General features: G+C 36.2%; 2 protein-coding genes across 2 annotated transcripts; one reads left to right on the plus strand and one right to left on the minus strand.

Moving 5' to 3' along the window:
• Positions 1 to 558: 558 nt before the first annotated feature.
• Positions 559 to 3033, plus strand: LOC106143040 (beta-lactamase-like protein 2 homolog). Its single transcript, XM_013345011.2, has 4 exons — positions 559 to 975; positions 1273 to 1433; positions 1972 to 2297; positions 2658 to 3033. The coding sequence occupies exons 1-4, from the start codon at positions 854 to 856 to the stop codon at positions 2931 to 2933; spliced, it is 885 nt and encodes a 294-aa protein (XP_013200465.2). The 5' UTR covers positions 559 to 853; the 3' UTR covers positions 2934 to 3033.
• A 426-nt stretch (positions 3034 to 3459) lies between these two features.
• On the minus strand, positions 3460 to 16545 carry LOC106143209 (mRNA-capping enzyme). Its single transcript, XM_013345235.2, has 13 exons — positions 16166 to 16545; positions 15666 to 15802; positions 15116 to 15283; positions 13888 to 13991; positions 13252 to 13348; positions 13000 to 13057; positions 12019 to 12203; positions 10957 to 11092; positions 9481 to 9626; positions 6380 to 6545; positions 4818 to 4918; positions 3980 to 4170; positions 3460 to 3627 (listed from the first exon to the last, which is right to left on the minus strand). The coding sequence occupies exons 1-13, from the start codon at positions 16349 to 16351 to the stop codon at positions 3509 to 3511; spliced, it is 1794 nt and encodes a 597-aa protein (XP_013200689.2). The 5' UTR covers positions 16352 to 16545; the 3' UTR covers positions 3460 to 3508.
• Between the last annotated feature and the right edge of the window lie 557 nt (positions 16546 to 17102).

Below are 17102 nucleotides of genomic sequence, written 5' to 3' on the forward strand. Positions count from 1 at the left end.
ACAGTGACTTTCATTAAGAGAGTTGCCAGCTGTGGGTCAATGCTGCCAATCTTGTGCCTTGCGGACATCGAACTCATTAATAATTTAATATTAAAAAATAAATATAAATAAATACGGGACAAATTACATAGACTGAGTTAGCCGCGAAGTAAGTTCGAGACTTGTGTTAATTAATTACTTATTAATTATAATAATAATTGAATGGAACTACATAATCTCATTCTCTCATCTGCTTGCACTTTTCGTGTGGTTCCCGGCACCAATAGCAAAAAGTATATAAAAATAATTCTTATATAATTCAATAAATTTTGTGAAAGTCTTTCAGTTAAGAAAGGAAGAATAAAAAGTGTCACACTCCCCTAGGTTGATGCTTGCTTAGCAGTTTATGTTTGTTCAGATGACGAGAGTCCTAACTTTAGCACGCGGGCGAAGGACTTCATACATGGTTTTGAGATGCCAATAAGATATCACGATTCCATGTGTTAATAAGTGGCAACACAGCGATCGTTTCGCTTTATTACTGTCTTTCAATCAATGTCAAAAAAATATTTACTTCAAAACCATAATTTCAAAATATTTTCAAAAACTATTTTTGTTTGTACCTACCTGGGTTTATTTACATGCCTACGTAATATGTAATGAATACGATATTTTCGTATTCTTTTGTAAATTTCTCTTATGGGTTAGATTTCAAAACCATATCAAATAAGGATGAAGTAAAAGGAGGTATCCATAGGTTATAATTTATAGGTACATATATATATTTTTATCTACTCAAATCTGCAATGATAATGCATGTAATGCGACATTATAAAATTTAACCTTGGACTTTACAAGTGTATCAAAACACAGAATGACTGCAGTAATCCCAGCTGTCACCAAATTATCAGGGAGGATTATTAGGATCCTTGGTTTTAATCCCGGTCCTATGACTCTTCAGGGCACTAATACATATCTTATTGGAACTGGAAGGAAGTAAGTTTTAACAATTACTCTTTTTGTAATTATCGTATTAATCATTGTAATCGCTTATTATGTACTACCTACCTACTTCTGTAATGATAAGATAAAATTCAAACTGAGTAAGAAGGTATCAATTTTAGAATTCAAATTGATTCACAAAAAAAGTACGTAATTTCAAGAGTCTTTAAATAGCTAATTTAGTTTAATGTACACTAGTTAATTTCCTTTTTTTTTATATAATACACTAACTATATCAATATGCATCAAAAACAATTTAAAAATACACAAATTATGGGTTTTAATTTCCAGCCGGATTCTCCTTGACACTGGTGATAAGGACATCAAGGATTATCAGAACAGTCTGTGTGAGGTGGTGCAGTCGGAGCAGGTTAATATTGAGCATATAGTGGTCACTCACTGGCATCATGATCACATTGGTGGAGTTGAGAATATTTATGGAGGCATTGCAAGTTAGTTCTTACTTTATTGTGGCAGATTAGTGATATAATCGGAAGTTTAAGTTCATGTTGTTGAAAACTCCACAGCATCATGTCTGCACATTTTTTGGCAACAAAATTTGTTGGAAATGATACTATCTATGACACAGGCTACTTTGGTTGTCCAATGTTTGTTTTATTTCACATTGGCTGGTATACAAAGAAATAATATGTACCATATATCACCCAATATTCAGGTTGTGTCTTGCTATAAATAGCAATCTGTTGGCCGCAAGCACAGAGAACAACTGCGCAACCCTTCCCTTGTCCCACGCATTCACCTTCCTCTCATTTTCTACACTGATGTAGACAAAATTAAATTCCATATTCAGATCCTGATAGCAAATAATGATTTCCTGGGAAATCATGAAAGTATAGTAACTTGTGTCTTAACCTGAAAACTGTGTTTAAAACCTGGTGTTTCAAAACTGAGCAGAACACTTTTACCTGACCTAAATAAGAGCAGTTAAACAAACTAAACATAATGCTGTTTTCAACCTTCTATTTTCAGAACACCCAAAAGTATGGAAGCACAAAAGAAGCAAAGAAGACAGTCCCGATAATGAGTTATCACCATCAATTCCTGTCAACTGGTTGTCTGATGGTCAAGAGATTATTGTAGAAGGGGCTACAGTGAAGGTCCATCACACACCGGGTCACACGACTGATCATGTAGTATTATCATTGAAGGAAGATAATGTTTTGTTCAGCGGAGACTGCATATTGGGAGAGGGCACTGCGGTGTTTGAAGATTTGTATACATATATGAAGAGTCTGCAAAAGATATTGGATTTGAAGCCTGATATCATTTACCCAGGTCATGGACCTGTTGTTGAGGTAATTTATCATTGTTGGTAGTGTGTAATTATTAAGGTCAAACAGTTATAGTGACCATTTAAAGATACCATATTCAGGTTCAAAAATACCAATGACTTCTCTGAGTTTTTGACTTTACTTATAGTTTACATAAGTTTGATTGTTAACCAAAGCTCTTTTGAAGGAAAAGGCCATGGGCTGATAAATTTCTTGAAAATCTATTGAGTTTTTAGTCCATTACAGAGGGAAACTCAGGGTTAACTCAATATGTGTGATTGTGACACAGATTCAATAAGCCTAGTAGTAAGTTCGAGATTTGTGTTACGAGATACTAACTCGAGAGATATTATATTTTATAAATTATCATTAATTATTTTACAGGATCCTCTCCAGAAAATACAGTACTACATTGAGCATAGAAACAAAAGGGAAGGGCAAATATTAGAAGCACTCAAAAACAATGCTTCCAAACAGCTAAACGAGATGGATTTAGTTAAAATAATTTACACTGAAACAGCAGAACACCTTTGGCCGGCGGCCGCTTATAATGTGAACCATCATCTCACGAAGCTTACCAAAGAAAATAAGGTGAAATGTGTGAAGGTAGATGATGAGAATAGATGGCAGTTTGATGGGGTGTGCAATTGTAACTTATAATGTGAGGACGAGATGTTTTTTTTTAAATAATCTTTCTTGATCATTATAATATTATATTCTGGTTAGAAAAAATTAATAAAATTATTGTTATCACATTTTATATCGATTATTTTTCGCAACACCACCGTCTCCTCTGTATATATTTTAATAGACTTTTTCACACTTCACTTTTTAAAATTAAGGCTCCATCGTTCAACAAAACGATAGATGGTTGTGATAATGACAAAAATGACAGCTCTTCCCTCTGAAGTTCTCTATGAGGCTTACATATTCACACCAACTATAAAGAATTAGAAAACAAAAGAGTGGCTCACATACACACACAAGTAAGATCCATGGGAGGATGAGGAGTGGTCCTATTCTAAAGTGCTGGCACATAAAGAAATATTTAAAATTAATAACAGAAAAATAAATCCGAATAACATAGGGCTATCGTATATTTCCCTCCATTCTGCTATCCATAATGAATAACTATTACGGAAAGCATTTTTCTCGTTCTAAATTAAAATCATTATAGATATTCGTACCATCATTTATTGTATGTCATTACAAATATTACAATTTCATTTAACTATTTACATCCGCGGACGTTTCGGCGGCGGCATCATTTCCGAGTCTTCTGGGAATCGATTGTGCTCGATGAAATCAAGGAGGCGTTCGCTAGTCACCGGCACTTGTATGCTTTCACATACAGCTGAAAATGTTATGAGTATTAATGTCGCTGTACAAAATATTTAGAAAAATCTATATAAAAGCGAAACACACACACATCACGACATCTCGAAAACGAGTTTATAAACATCTGTTTAACCCTGAAGACTTAAGTCACATTTTCCAAAACAATTTTTCCCCCAAGACCTAGTTATTCTTATTGTAACCCTATTAACAAAGGCACTTCACTTAACCCAATTTGGAAATGGTCGTTGAACGATGTGAAAGTGCTTATACCCTTAATCATCTCTTACGATATTCAAACGTCACAAATGTAGAATGTCAATAACCATAGCGCACAAAAATTTATTATAAAGATAATGTAGAAAACCGACCTTTAGCAGTATTATAACTGTTAGGATATGACTTGTCCGTCCTTTCCCTCATAAAGACCCACTGATTGTTTTCGAATTTGCACTCTATAATCTTATTGTTAAGGTTCTTAATGTCTTTAGTTACACGCATGCAAGCGAATGGATGGTCCGATTGACCTACGAAGAGTTGACCAATTTTGGTAGGTAGCATTCTGTAAAAGATATTGCACGATTAATTAATTGTAAAATAAAATCAAGCTATGTAATATGTGGAGGTACGGGAGTGCTCCCGCCGAGACGAGACAAGTGAAGTGCAAGGGCACTCCCTACCTTTTCTCGAAAGGTTTTTTTTTATAATACATTGTTGAGTAACACTTTAAAAACTTAGCGCAATTATGATACAGAGTTTGTTGCATAAAAAAGGTTATTAGGTACTTCTGATGATGTCTGTGTTAAATTTTATCAAAATCAATCTTGGAAGTTTTAGAGTTTAGAGTATATTTGTCACAAACAAAAATATTATCAATCAAAAATATTAGTACAGATTTAAAATTAATTGTAAGAGTACCTACCCAAAACCAACAAGCTTGAATGAAGACTAACGAATGAAGACGTACAAATTACAAATGGAATAATGTTTACATACATACATATGATCACGTCTATATCCCTTGCGGATTAGACAGAGCCAACAGTCTTGAAAAAACTGATAGGCCACGCTCAGCTGTTTGGCTTAGTGATAAAATTGAGATTCAAATAGTGACAGGTTGCTAGCCCATCGCCTAAAAGAGGAATCCCAAGTGGAATAATGTTTATGTAATATATATCTATAGATATTAACGTAATAATTGTAACTTACCCTTCTCCACTCTCAGTAACGATTTTCAATTTGAAATCAACACTGTTCATGTGGCTCGGCTTCCATTTTAACACGTCGGGGCAGGCGCCGGCCATGTATGGCTGAAATGATGACAAAATGATTAAATTTACAGCACCTTCATGAGATACAGTCATTCAAAAAATATCTGCCGTGTGGTTCCCGGCACCAATAGAAAAAGAATAGGACCACTCCATCTCTCTCCCATGGATGTCGTAAAAAGAATAGGACACTCCATCTCTTTCCCATGGATGTCGTAAAAGGTGACTAAGGGATAGAATAGAATAGATTTATTTTCAAAATTGGATACAAGGTATCACTTATTGACGTCACATAACTTAAATCTAATTATAACTACTACCGCTTCCAAAGCGCATGTGTAGAAGAAGCGCCGGAACAAACTACACTGCAGCATTTTCATAGGACGTCAATTTACAAATATAGATCTCTTAAATCTAAATCGTGGACGAATGCACATTGTCTACATTAAAAAACATGTATGAATGTAGAACTGATTATGTCGATACGAATATTTCGTCTAATAAAAAAATATAAAATAAAATATGTAAATACTGTACAAATTATGTCAAGATCATGTCAAAAATACACAAGCATTTAAGAGGCCATTATGTCCAGCTAGGGCCACACATGTTTATCATTAATATAATCATCCGTGCTGTAATAGGCTTTCCTACAAAGCTCAACTTTAATATACTGTTTGAATTTTCTATCATTCATTTCAAGAACACTTTTTGGTAATTTATTATAAAATCTTATACAATTAATCAGAAATGATTTCCCTACCTTAGCCAGCCGATGTGCTGGGATCGACAACTTGTAATTGTTCCGCAGTGATCTACTAGTACATTCACCTACGTTTTTGAAAGAGTCTAAGTTTTTCCTAACATGCATGATGTTATCGAATATGTATTGGGAGGGCAAAGTTAAAATATTTAGGTTTTTGAAAAAATCTCTAAGGGAATCTCTTTGTTTAAGACCGTAGATATATCGAATTGCCCTTTTTTGTAAAATGAAAATAGTTTGTATGTCTGCTGCTGATCCCCAAAGCAGTAGACCATATGACATTAAACTATGAAAATAACTAAAATATACTAGCTTAGCAGTTGCCACATCCGTCAAATGCCTAATACGACGAATAGCGTATGCTGACGATAGGTTTTGGGACTTGGGATTCTTCTTTAGGCGATGGGCTAGCAACATGTCACTATTTGAATCTCAATTCTATCATTAAGCCAAACAGCTGAATGTGGCCATTGAGTCTTTCCAAGATTGTTGGCTCTGTCTACCCCGCAAGGGATATAGACGTGACTATGTATGTATGTACAATAGTTAGTTACACTGTCAGTACAAATCATAAAGACGAAGAGTTGGGAGCGTCAATCCTATATCTTGGCAATAGACAAAAGATGAAATAGTACATAGCAATGTTGCCACTATAATGTTTGGAATCCTAACATTCGTACGAAGCCGAAGCGTGTCGCTAGTAGGTACATAACATATTAATGTCTAATTATTTTTCTTACCTCTTTAGAGGGTTGAAATATGAGTCCGTCAGGCTCATGGCACAAAGTCTTGGTGAATTTTTCTCCCAAAAGCCGTTGCGCCATCGTTACCTCCCAGAATTGTTTTTGATGTACACTAAACGGCTCACTCTCCTTGTTTATGAAACCTTGCTTTATTGCTTTATGTCTGAAATGATATTACATAATAATAACATAATTTCTATGAAATTTTTGATGAAGATTAGTGGGTGGAGATATTTCTGTAGACCAATTGGACCAAGCCTAATATATCGGAAAGAACCGCATTTAAATCAGAGGAATGGTTTTCGCATTTTTCGAGTACAACCATATATGTAGTAAATAAATAAATAAATATATAGTTCGAAACTTGTGTTACGAGATACTAACTCAACGATACTATATTTTATAATAAATACTTATATAGATAAACATCCAAGACCCAGGCCAATCAGAAAAAGTTATTTTCTCATCATGCCCTGGCCGGGATTCGAACCCGGGACATCCGGTGTCACAGACAAGCGTATAACCGCTGCGCCACAGAGGACGTCATTCAGACAGAAATTCTAAAAATCATATTTTATATAGGTCTTCTATACATAGATCACGATAATGAGGTGTTGTTTTCAGGCGTTATTCCAACACAATGGCACAACAGTCTCGTCGTACTTTTCCACAAAAAAGGCCACAAAACTGATTTGCAGAACTATCGCCCGATTGCACTGCTGAGTCAAATTTATAAAGTATTCTCACGAGTAATAACAACACGCATTACTAAACGACTCGATGAACACCAACCTATAGAGCAGGCAGGCTTTAGATCAGGCTTCAGCACAATTGACCACATATTTACTGTAAGGCAAGTGATACAGAAAACGCACGAATATAATAGACCAATCTACCTTGCCTTCGTAGATTATGAGAAGGCGTTCGATTCTGTGGAGCATTGGGCTGTGTTCGACTCTCTACTGAGATGCCGTATCGACTACAGATACATTCAGGTGCTAAAAAACTTATACCAATCCGCTACAATAACTTCAAAGATACAGGACACTTCCGCAACAATAAATATCAAAAGAGGGGTACGCCAAGGAGATGTCATATCCCCGAAGCTTTTTACTAATGCCCTTGAAGATATTTTTAAGACTTTAGAGTGGAATGGCATGGGTATCAACATAGACGGAGAACATTTAAGTCACCTTCGTTTTGCGGACGACATCGTTCTACTTTCCGAGACAGCTGAAGATCTAAAACAGATGCTCAACGATTTAAGCCATGCATCAAGGAAAGTGGGCCTAAAGATGAATCTGGACAAAACGAAGTGGATGGGCCCCACGGAAACGCAGATTCTAATTAACGGCATAACGGTGGAGAAAGTTAAAGAGTATGTGTATCTGGGGCAAAAGATCGGGTTAGGGAAGGACACGATGGAAAAGGAAATCGACAGACGCATACAACTGGGCTGGGCGGCCTTTGGAAAGTTGACAGATGTCTTCAAGTCAAAAATACCCCAAAGTTTGAAGACTCGAGTATATGACCAATGTGTTCTCCCAGTTATGACCTACGGTTGCGAGACGTGGACTCTTACTGTCGGGACCGTTCACCGCCTAAAAGTGGCTCAGAGGGCCATGGAACGCTCAATGCTTGGAGTCTCTCTGCGGGACAAGATCAGAAACGACATTATACGCCAGCGCACAAAAGTTACTGATATAAGTGTGCGAATAGCGCGTCTGAAGTGGCAATGGGCGGGACATATCTGCCGCAGAGAAGATGACAGATGGAGTAAAAAGGTTCTATTCTGGCGACCCCGTACAGGAAAACGAAGTGTGGGTAAACCAGCTGCCAGATGGTCGGACGATATCAAAAAGACGGCAGGGCCGACCTGGACCAGGATCGCCGCATTAAGATCGAAGTGGAAATCCATTGAAGAGGCATACGTTCAGCAGTGGACAAAAATATGCTGAGAAGAAGAAGAAGACATAGATCACACATGTCGATTTTTTGGTTATATGTTAGAGTACAGTCATCGGGTCAGTTACCGTACCGTATAAAAATCCATTCTTGTAACCAAAATACTGATCTTCCTGACTGCTGCTGTCCTATCATCGACAGAGTAGATAAGGTTAAGTACTTGGGTGTACTGGTTGATCAAAGATTATCATGGTACCCGCATGTAGATCACGTAATAAATAGAGTGAGAAAGTTGTCCTGGATATTTAAATCATTACGTTATGTGGTACCCAGAGGTTTAGACGTACAGTGCTCATCCAAAAACCTTCTGAACAATATTTATATATCACTTGTGCAGTGCATTCTTATTTATTGTATTTCAGTTTGGGGAAATGCTGCAAAGACTCATTTTATAGGATTAGAAAGAGCACAGAGATTCCTGATCAAAATTATGTATTTTAAGAAAAAGCGATATTCAACTGAACTCTTATACAATGAGTGTAATCTGCTTACGGTTAGACAGTTGTATATTTTGCATTGTGTACTGTATAAGCATAAAACTACAGAATATGATCCTAAAGTTGAAACAAGAAGAAGGAGATACATAGTAGCTAAAATACCACAAACTAGAACATATTTTGCACGAAGACAATTCTATGTAATATCAGCCCAATTATATAACAAAATTAACAGAGTAAATAATATATATAGAAAATTGTATAAGGAATGTAAGTTTGTGATTACTGGATGGCTTAAAACGAAAAGTTATGAACAGACTGAGGCTTTACTATAGTATAAGGATAAATGTATATTAACATAAATATAAAATATAGTTTACCTTAGTATACGAATCTAACACTTTTTCAAATGCACATTATATATTTATTTAATTACCTTACTCGTACTTTACAAGGTTAATTTGCTTTTATGAAAGAGCGGAGTCTCCTGGCACAGGCTTGCACGCTTAAAAGGAGACTCCAATCATATTTCTTGTGTCATGTGCTTTAAGAAATAAACGATTTTGTATTTGTATTTTGTATTTTTGTACATACATTAATTTTATTATTATATGTATTGATCAGTTACTTTTTTATTATAAAGGCATGTACAGATAGATATGTGGATATGGATTAATGTATGAGTATTTAACAAACCTGGGATTGACAATCTCGTTCTCTATACACGCCAGCCGGTCGGGATAGAATGCCAACTTGCCAACATCCTGATTCTCAAACCTTATCACATCGTAGCATAAGTACCGAGGTGTGTCTCTACCGTTCACCTTGTCTATTACCAGCTCCTGAAACCAATTTACATACATACATATACTATACATAAATCACGCCTCTTTCCCGGAGGGGTAGGCAGAGACTTCATCTTTCCACTTGCCACGATCTCTGCAATGCATACTTCCTTCGCTTTCGGGTACTCTTGACCTGACCCTTTAACACGACGTCCTTAATTTGATCAAGATACGTTCGTCTAGGTCTTCCCATTCCGACCATACATACATACATATAGTCACATCTATATCCCTTTCGGGGTTGACAAAGCCAACAGTCTTGAAAACACTGAAAGGCCATGTTCAGCTGTATTGCATCATTTAACAGGAGTTGAGATTCAAATAGTGATAAGTTGTTAGCCCATTGCCTACTAAAGGAATCACAAGTATTTTACCCTTATAGAGCCAACAGTCTCAAAAAGACTGAAACGTCACATTCTGTATAGCTAAAAGATGGAAATGAGATTTAAATCTTTATGAGATATTTACAGCAGTGAACTTTTATAAGATTTTTTTATTTTTAGACAAACGGAAATATATATCTTATCGTGTAGTAAATAAAGTTACATTTCCCTTGTGCATTTTATGTATGTGGCCAACACTGTTGTCAGATTTTACAGGCTGCCCTAATGCATCTTCTTAAAAATTACACCAATTAATTAAAATAATAAGTGGCAGAGCGATACCGAAAAAAAAAGTCTTTTTAATTAGCGTAATGTGAATGTGACAGAGGGAGAAAGGCGGTCCTAACTATCGCCTTACTACAAATTAGTATAGTAGTAGTAGTAATTTTTTTTAAAACCATTTCGAATTGTTTTGAGCATGTTCTTTTGGTTATATACAGGATGACTTTTAATTCAACTGCATAAATTAAACTGTTAAGTGTACTCATCTAAAGGATATTTAAAAACGTTAATAGAAAAATATCAGTTCATATTTCAGAAAGTACGAAAAAATAGAAGTATCAAAATCCACGATCCTAAATACGTCATATCACCCCGGCTGGTGGAAAAGCGACGCGTAAGATTCAGAGGTCAACGACACAATTCATTCAGCTGAGCGATCTCGACAACTCTGTACTTTACTTGATCTTGATACTAGAAAAATAATTTATTTTTCAGACACTTATTTACATGTTTAGTTTTAATTTCTTTTTGTAGTATTGGTACTTAATAAAGCGTGTGACGTAGTTTTTGAGGGTTTTTAAAATGTGAAAATGATTACGTTTAATTTAAATAAAAATAGGCTCAAACAGCTCAGAAGCATGAGTATAGTCTATGTTTAAAAGGATGCAGTTGTTTTAAATGTCACCCTGTATATTTTTATATTAAGAAGTAAGTATACTCACGCCGTCAAGTAGAGTGTTAGTGAGGTGCCTTCTCAAATCTTTTCTGTGCACGAATCTGAGGCCTCTCACTTTGAACACGCAGTTGTCTCTGTCTAACATGTACACTTCGTTTTCACTGTCTATGAGCATCATGTATCTGAAAATAATTTTTAAAAAAATATATCCTGAAAAAGAGCTCTGTGGTCGAGGGATTAATGCCGGCTAAAATGAGCAAATCATGCGTGTGGGTGCACATATTCAAATCCTACCTCGACTCTTTTCTGAGATATGTACATTAGTTTGAGTGCTAACCGGTGCTCTTACGGCGAGGGAAAACAACGTGAGGAAATCTGCACATTCAGGCAACTGAATGTGTAACCATGATCCAATATAAGTTAGAGTCGCTTCGTGTTAAAACCTGACTCGCCCGATCCAAGATCCATGGTAAAAGGGATACCCTGGGCTTATCTCCAGAGTGGTGAGGATGTATTATAACAGGGTTTAACGCCAGGAGGAAGAAAATCTCTTTTTGCTCTCTTTGACAACCACTTTTTATTCTGTGCAAATTTGGAATACCGGGCCATAAAGTGGTAAGTAACCACAACATCATGACCACAACTCATGGCTGCAACAACATCATTCCGTGATTTATATAACAGGTTTACAAATGCGCAGAAAACTTTGCGCGCTGCAAGACAACAACAGCATAATATCATTCCTATGGTTTCAAATACACATCACATTTTTATTCAACTTACATACATACATACATATGTTCACGTCTATATCCCTTGCGGGGTAGACAGAGCCAACAGTCTTGAACGGACCGAATGGCCACGTTCAGCTATTTGGCTTAATAATAGAATTGAGATTCAAATAGTGACAGGTTGCTTGCCCATCGCCTAAAAAAGAATCCCAAGTTTGTGAGCCTATCTATCCCTTAGTCGCCTTTCACGACATCCATGGGAAAGAGATGGAGTGGTCCTATTCTTTTTTGTATTGGTGAACTGGGAACCACACGGCACTGCCGGGAACCACACGGCACTATTCAACATATTTTTCCGATTTTCATGGTTCACTCACCTCACACCGTCAGCTTTCCACGAGACCCTGTAGGGTTTCTCGTGCAGCTTCTTCAGGTTCATGATGTCCATGGAGACAGGCTGAGATCCCGGGAAGCCGGTGGTCTTCCACTCGCAGAACTCTTGCGCTTTCCTTTGCACCTGAGCAAGTCGGGGCTGTGTGTCGAACGGGTCGACACCTTTTATCTACAAAGATTGCACAATAATTTGTTTGTACTTACATACATACATATAATCACGTCTATATCCCTTGCGGGGTAGACAGAGCCGACAGTCTTAATAAGACTAATATAATAGATTTATTTTTAAAATTGGATACAAGGTATCACTTTTTGACGTCACATCACTTAAGTCTAATTATAACTACTACCGCTTCCAAAGGCGTGGCCCTTTGGAAGCGGCAATAGTCATAATTAGACTTCGGTTGCTTGGCCTTAATGATAGAATTGAGATTCAAATAGTGACAGGTTGGTAGCCTGTCGCCTAAAGGAAGAATCAAAGTTTAACCGTGTACAATAATTTTTAACCGCACATAAAAGGCATTCACGATGGCTTTCAAACCAAAACGTATGAAAGTAAGAGCGCTGCCCCCGTAGTATGGCACGCGCTACGCCGTTTTTATAGCGCGCAAAACTATCGCTGTTTCGCTTTTTATTATGACGTTGGACGGGAGAGCGATAGCTTTTCGCGCGGCAATAAACGGTTTTATATTTGAGGATTTGACATTGGAGGAGAATCGACCCACCTCCACCCGTGGCTTTTTCAAACTCTCACGTTTGTTTTACGGGAGTGACTTCATACAATACTTTACTATTTATAAATATAATTATTGTAACATGATTCGAAATCCGAGAGAAAATAAAGGTACGTTACGTGCGCGTTATATACCTGTTTTAATAATAAATAGTATAATTCAACTTAAACTTTAAAATCAGCAAAAATAATAACACTGACTAATTATATAAGAAGAGTATCAACTTACTCCTGGCATAAATACTGCTTTCTTGTGTGTCGTCTCGCGTCTCCCTTTACGTTTGTGGCTGAAAATAATAGAAGGATTTAAAAAAAACGCATTTGATTGTATCATTTCGTTAAACAGATTCTATTACCTTTTTTAAAATTAGAATTTTTGATTAATAAAATGTATTTTATAAAAAAAAATGAAATTGGTCAAGTTCACTTTTTTATCTTTTATTATATGATAATTGAGTAAAAAAAAAATATTTCTACTCACTTAGAATTATTAGAATTATCTTTACTAGTTTCAGTCTGAGATTGGGTCTGAGAATTACTGGGTGCTTCGTCATCGTCATAGTCGATTTCTTCCTCATCTGAAATCCAAGGAATATTTTATTAAATCTATTGGAGACAAATGGTTTTTTAAGAAGTTCATCAAATGCATACAAAGACACACAGCTGAACGCGGCCTTTTAGTCCTAAGATTTTGGCAATTGGCTCTGTCTACGCAGCAAGGGCTATAGACGTGATTACATGTATGTGTGAATGTAACAAATATAGTCAATAGAAATGTGAAAGCTTATCCTGTCTGATGCATCACAAAGTGGCAACATGTGTAAGTGGTCCGTCATATTGGTTGGAATTCATAACACTTGAATGTGAATTAATATATATTATATACTGGCCAAACTCAAATCACACAGATTGACCTAGCTCCAAAGTAAGTTGGAGACTTTTGTTACGAGATACCAACTCAACATTACTTACTATATTTAAATAAATACTTAAATAGATAAACATCCAAGTCCCAGACCAATCAGAGACAAGTCTTTTTCCATCATGAACATGACACATGACAGATTTGAAGTCAAAAATAAGAAGATTGTGAAATAAATGAATTGTGTAACCTTACCATTACACCAATCAGGCCTCATTGGAGCTGCTGGGGTGTACTCCGGGTCGTCGTAACGTTTGTACAACTCTTGCAAGTAATCCTGTTTGTAAATACCAGGCGGTCTGAAAAATTTATAATAAATATATAAAAAAAGGTCATCTTCTGGGTAGTTGTGTTATTAAGAGAAGCCTGGAGTCATTTATAATACTAGCAATAGCAACACCCATCTGACACCTCTGACCTTATTATCAAAAGAGCTTAGCTTAAATCATTATCAGTGCGCTAGGTGAAAGAATTGATTTCCTAAACCATGCTTCAATTGATTTATTTATTTCAACTTTATGCATGTAAAATTTACAACAGTTGGATTTAATGCCATCAGACAATCTCTGCAAGTTGATTTTTTGGACCAAACTGAATGTGTGTACTGGGTGATGCGATAACAATAGTTTTAATTGTGGACTAAGTATTACAAGGTAATTAAGGACGTCCTGGTAAAGGGTCAGGTCAAAAGTACCCGAAACCGCCGAGCTTGCATGAAGAGTTATGAATGTAGATGAAGCAAAGGAAATATGCAGAGATCGTAGCAAGTGGAAAGAGGTAGTCTCTGCCTACCCCTCCGGGAAAGAGGCGTGATTTTATGTATGTATGTATGTATCACGAGGTGATAGAAAAAAGAATAGGACCATTCCATCACTCTCCCATGGATATCGTAAAAGGCGACTAAGGGCTTATAAACTTGGGATTCTTCTTTTAGGTGATGGGCTAGCAATCCGTCACTATTTAAATCTCAATTCTATCTTAAAGCCAAATAGCTGAATGTGGCCTATCAGTCTTTACAAGACTGTTGGCTCGGTCTACCCCGCAAGGGATATAGACGTGATTATATGTATGTATGTATCATAAGGTGAAAACATTAAAGTGGAGACGGACAGGCCACATGATGCGCAACAAAGTACAGAAGCGAGGACAACGGACTGAACTGGCCTTCAAGAAGTGAAACAGTGAAAAGAAGAGGTTGACAGAGAAGAAGGGAAGGTTGCAGGTGCCTTGCGGATAATCGACCAAAAAAGGTGGAAAGATGGCCTTTGGGTCAGAAGGACACGCTGATGGAGACTGATGTGTTTTTATCTGTAGATCAGCAAAAAAGACTATAGAAAAAAAAAATTAAAAATATTACAAAAGCTCAAAATCTAATTCAATCTATTAATAACTATTTCTCAGTTTGTGTATGAATTTTACATACCTCATCCTCGCAAATTCATTAACAGCAGCCTCAACACTGCAGTCCAGCTGCTCCACCATATAGGACACCAACAGGAACCCTGTCCTATTGAACCCGTGTGTGCAGTGGACCCCTACAACCTCCAATGGGTTCTGAGCTATAAATTTGGATACCAGATCTATGAATAACCTGAAAGATTAAGTCATGTTAGTGTCAGTATTTAAAACATTACTCTATTTATATAAAAATTGTCAGTTTTACGTACATACATACCCATATCCCTTACGGGGTAGACTGAGCCTACAGTCTTGAAAAGACTAATTGAGATTCAAATTGTAACAGGTTGCTAGCCCATCACTTTTTGAATATAGATCATTTAGACATACAGCCGAATGTGTCCTTTCAGTGCTTTTAAAACTGTTGGTCATATCAACCCAGCAAGGGATATACATGTGACTATAATAATTATGTATTTTTGTTTCAAATTTCATCAAAACCCACCCAATAAATATTATGTGACAGAGTAACAAACACACATCCATACAAACTTTCACATTTGCAGGGTAATTACCTTGTTTGTTCTAATGTAGGGGTTTCCCCGTGTCCTCTGCATTGAAGCTTGATGTATCTACAATCCATATTCTCTATTTCCTTTTTGTCGTAAAAACGATTAGTATTTGTCAGGTCGATCCATAACCCCAACTTCACCTAGAAGAACCACAATAATGACAATAATTACAAAAACTAGGTTGTGTGCTGTCCACTGTATGCTAACATTGATATATTACCATACTTGAAGTGTAAGTTGAACCATAGTACTGTAGTCTCCATTCACCCCTCATCTTAATACACTGTCGTGGAACTCAAACTCAAAATCTATGATGAAAATATTACAAATATGCCTACAATAATGCCAACTCAGCATGTTTTAATGAAGTAACCAATTTGGACCATTCAGTCAGTTAAAAGCCTAAATGTGAAGAACCTTAGTTCAGATGATTAGATTTGACCTAATAGTTTTTGGTAAATAAATAGCTAAATTGAATATACCTAAGTCACACCAATATTTACCTTCAAACTTTTCATGTAAACAAATAGCATGGAAGGAGTGAATCGATTTTCTTCAGGTACTTTATCATTGAATTGACGCCCTAAAGGTGTCTTGAAAGCCAAGAACTTGTCCGCAATCAGGCCTGTAGACTTTCGTGGACACCTAAGCCACCTATTGGGAATTGGGCCTGGATCCCTTTGCGACATGCTGATAAATGTGTTTAAAATGTTCTATTCCTTAAATTGATCCACTTCAAAAAATCACTCTAAAAATTAACACTTATTATAAGAGAACTTAATCATAGTTCGTCGTTTTCTTTTCTTTCGTTTTACTTCATGTCTTCGGGGAAGGACAAGACAAGACAAGCATAATGTAGACTAGCTAGGAAAAGTGATTTGATAGATAATTCATTATTGCCAACTGTTCCTGCTGAAAAGACGCTAACTTGAACTAATGAAGCGGCAGATTTCAAAATGAAGTAGAACCTACATGACTTACCTTTATCTACTTAAACCGATAATAGCCATAAAGACTTATTTTTAATTTGGTGTTTATTAATTTAGCTCCACGGGAACTAACATTGGTGAAATAATCGCACCAATGAACAAAAATCTGCCGGAGAAATAACGAAGTAAATACATTATCTGGGTCAGTACGATATCAGAGGGAAGTATAATAATTATATTATAGCAACTTGCGAATTATGTAAAGAAAAAAACGATTAAAAATATAAATATATATTGGATGCTATTAATACAATACACTAACTTAAAAATGTGAAAAGAAACAAAAAACTATCGAACTCCGCGATTTCAAAATGCCGAGCGCTAGGTTTTTCATTAAGAGACAGGACCGTATTCTAGGGGCCGGAGTCAGGAGAAACTTAAATACGATATAATGTGCAAACAATAAAAATATTCAAATATTAATTATAATGCAAATTTTAAATTTTACCTA

The sequence above is a fragment of the Amyelois transitella genome, chromosome 2, assembly GCF_032362555.1.
Source record: "Amyelois transitella isolate CPQ chromosome 2, ilAmyTran1.1, whole genome shotgun sequence".
NCBI lineage: Eukaryota > Metazoa > Arthropoda > Insecta > Lepidoptera > Pyralidae > Amyelois > Amyelois transitella.

Coding starts and splice junctions, on each gene's coding strand:
- LOC106143040 (XM_013345011.2), top strand. CDS start 854: ATGACTGCAGTAATCCCAGCTGTCACCAAATTATCAGGGAGGATTATT. Junction 976..1,272: donor CTTATTGGAACTGGAAGGAA/GTAAGTTTTAAC, acceptor TTTAATTTCCAG/CCGGATTCTCCTTGACACTG. Junction 1,434..1,971: donor TATTTATGGAGGCATTGCAA/GTTAGTTCTTAC, acceptor TTCTATTTTCAG/AACACCCAAAAGTATGGAAG.
- LOC106143209 (XM_013345235.2), bottom strand. CDS start 16,351: ATGTCGCAAAGGGATCCAGGCCCAATTCCCAATAGGTGGCTTAGGTGT. Junction 13,349..13,887: donor GAGGCCTGATTGGTGTAATG/GTAAGGTTACAC, acceptor CTTGGATTTCAG/ATGAGGAAGAAATCGACTAT. Junction 13,058..13,251: donor GATAATTCTAATAATTCTAA/GTGAGTAGAAAT, acceptor TATTATTTTCAG/CCACAAACGTAAAGGGAGAC.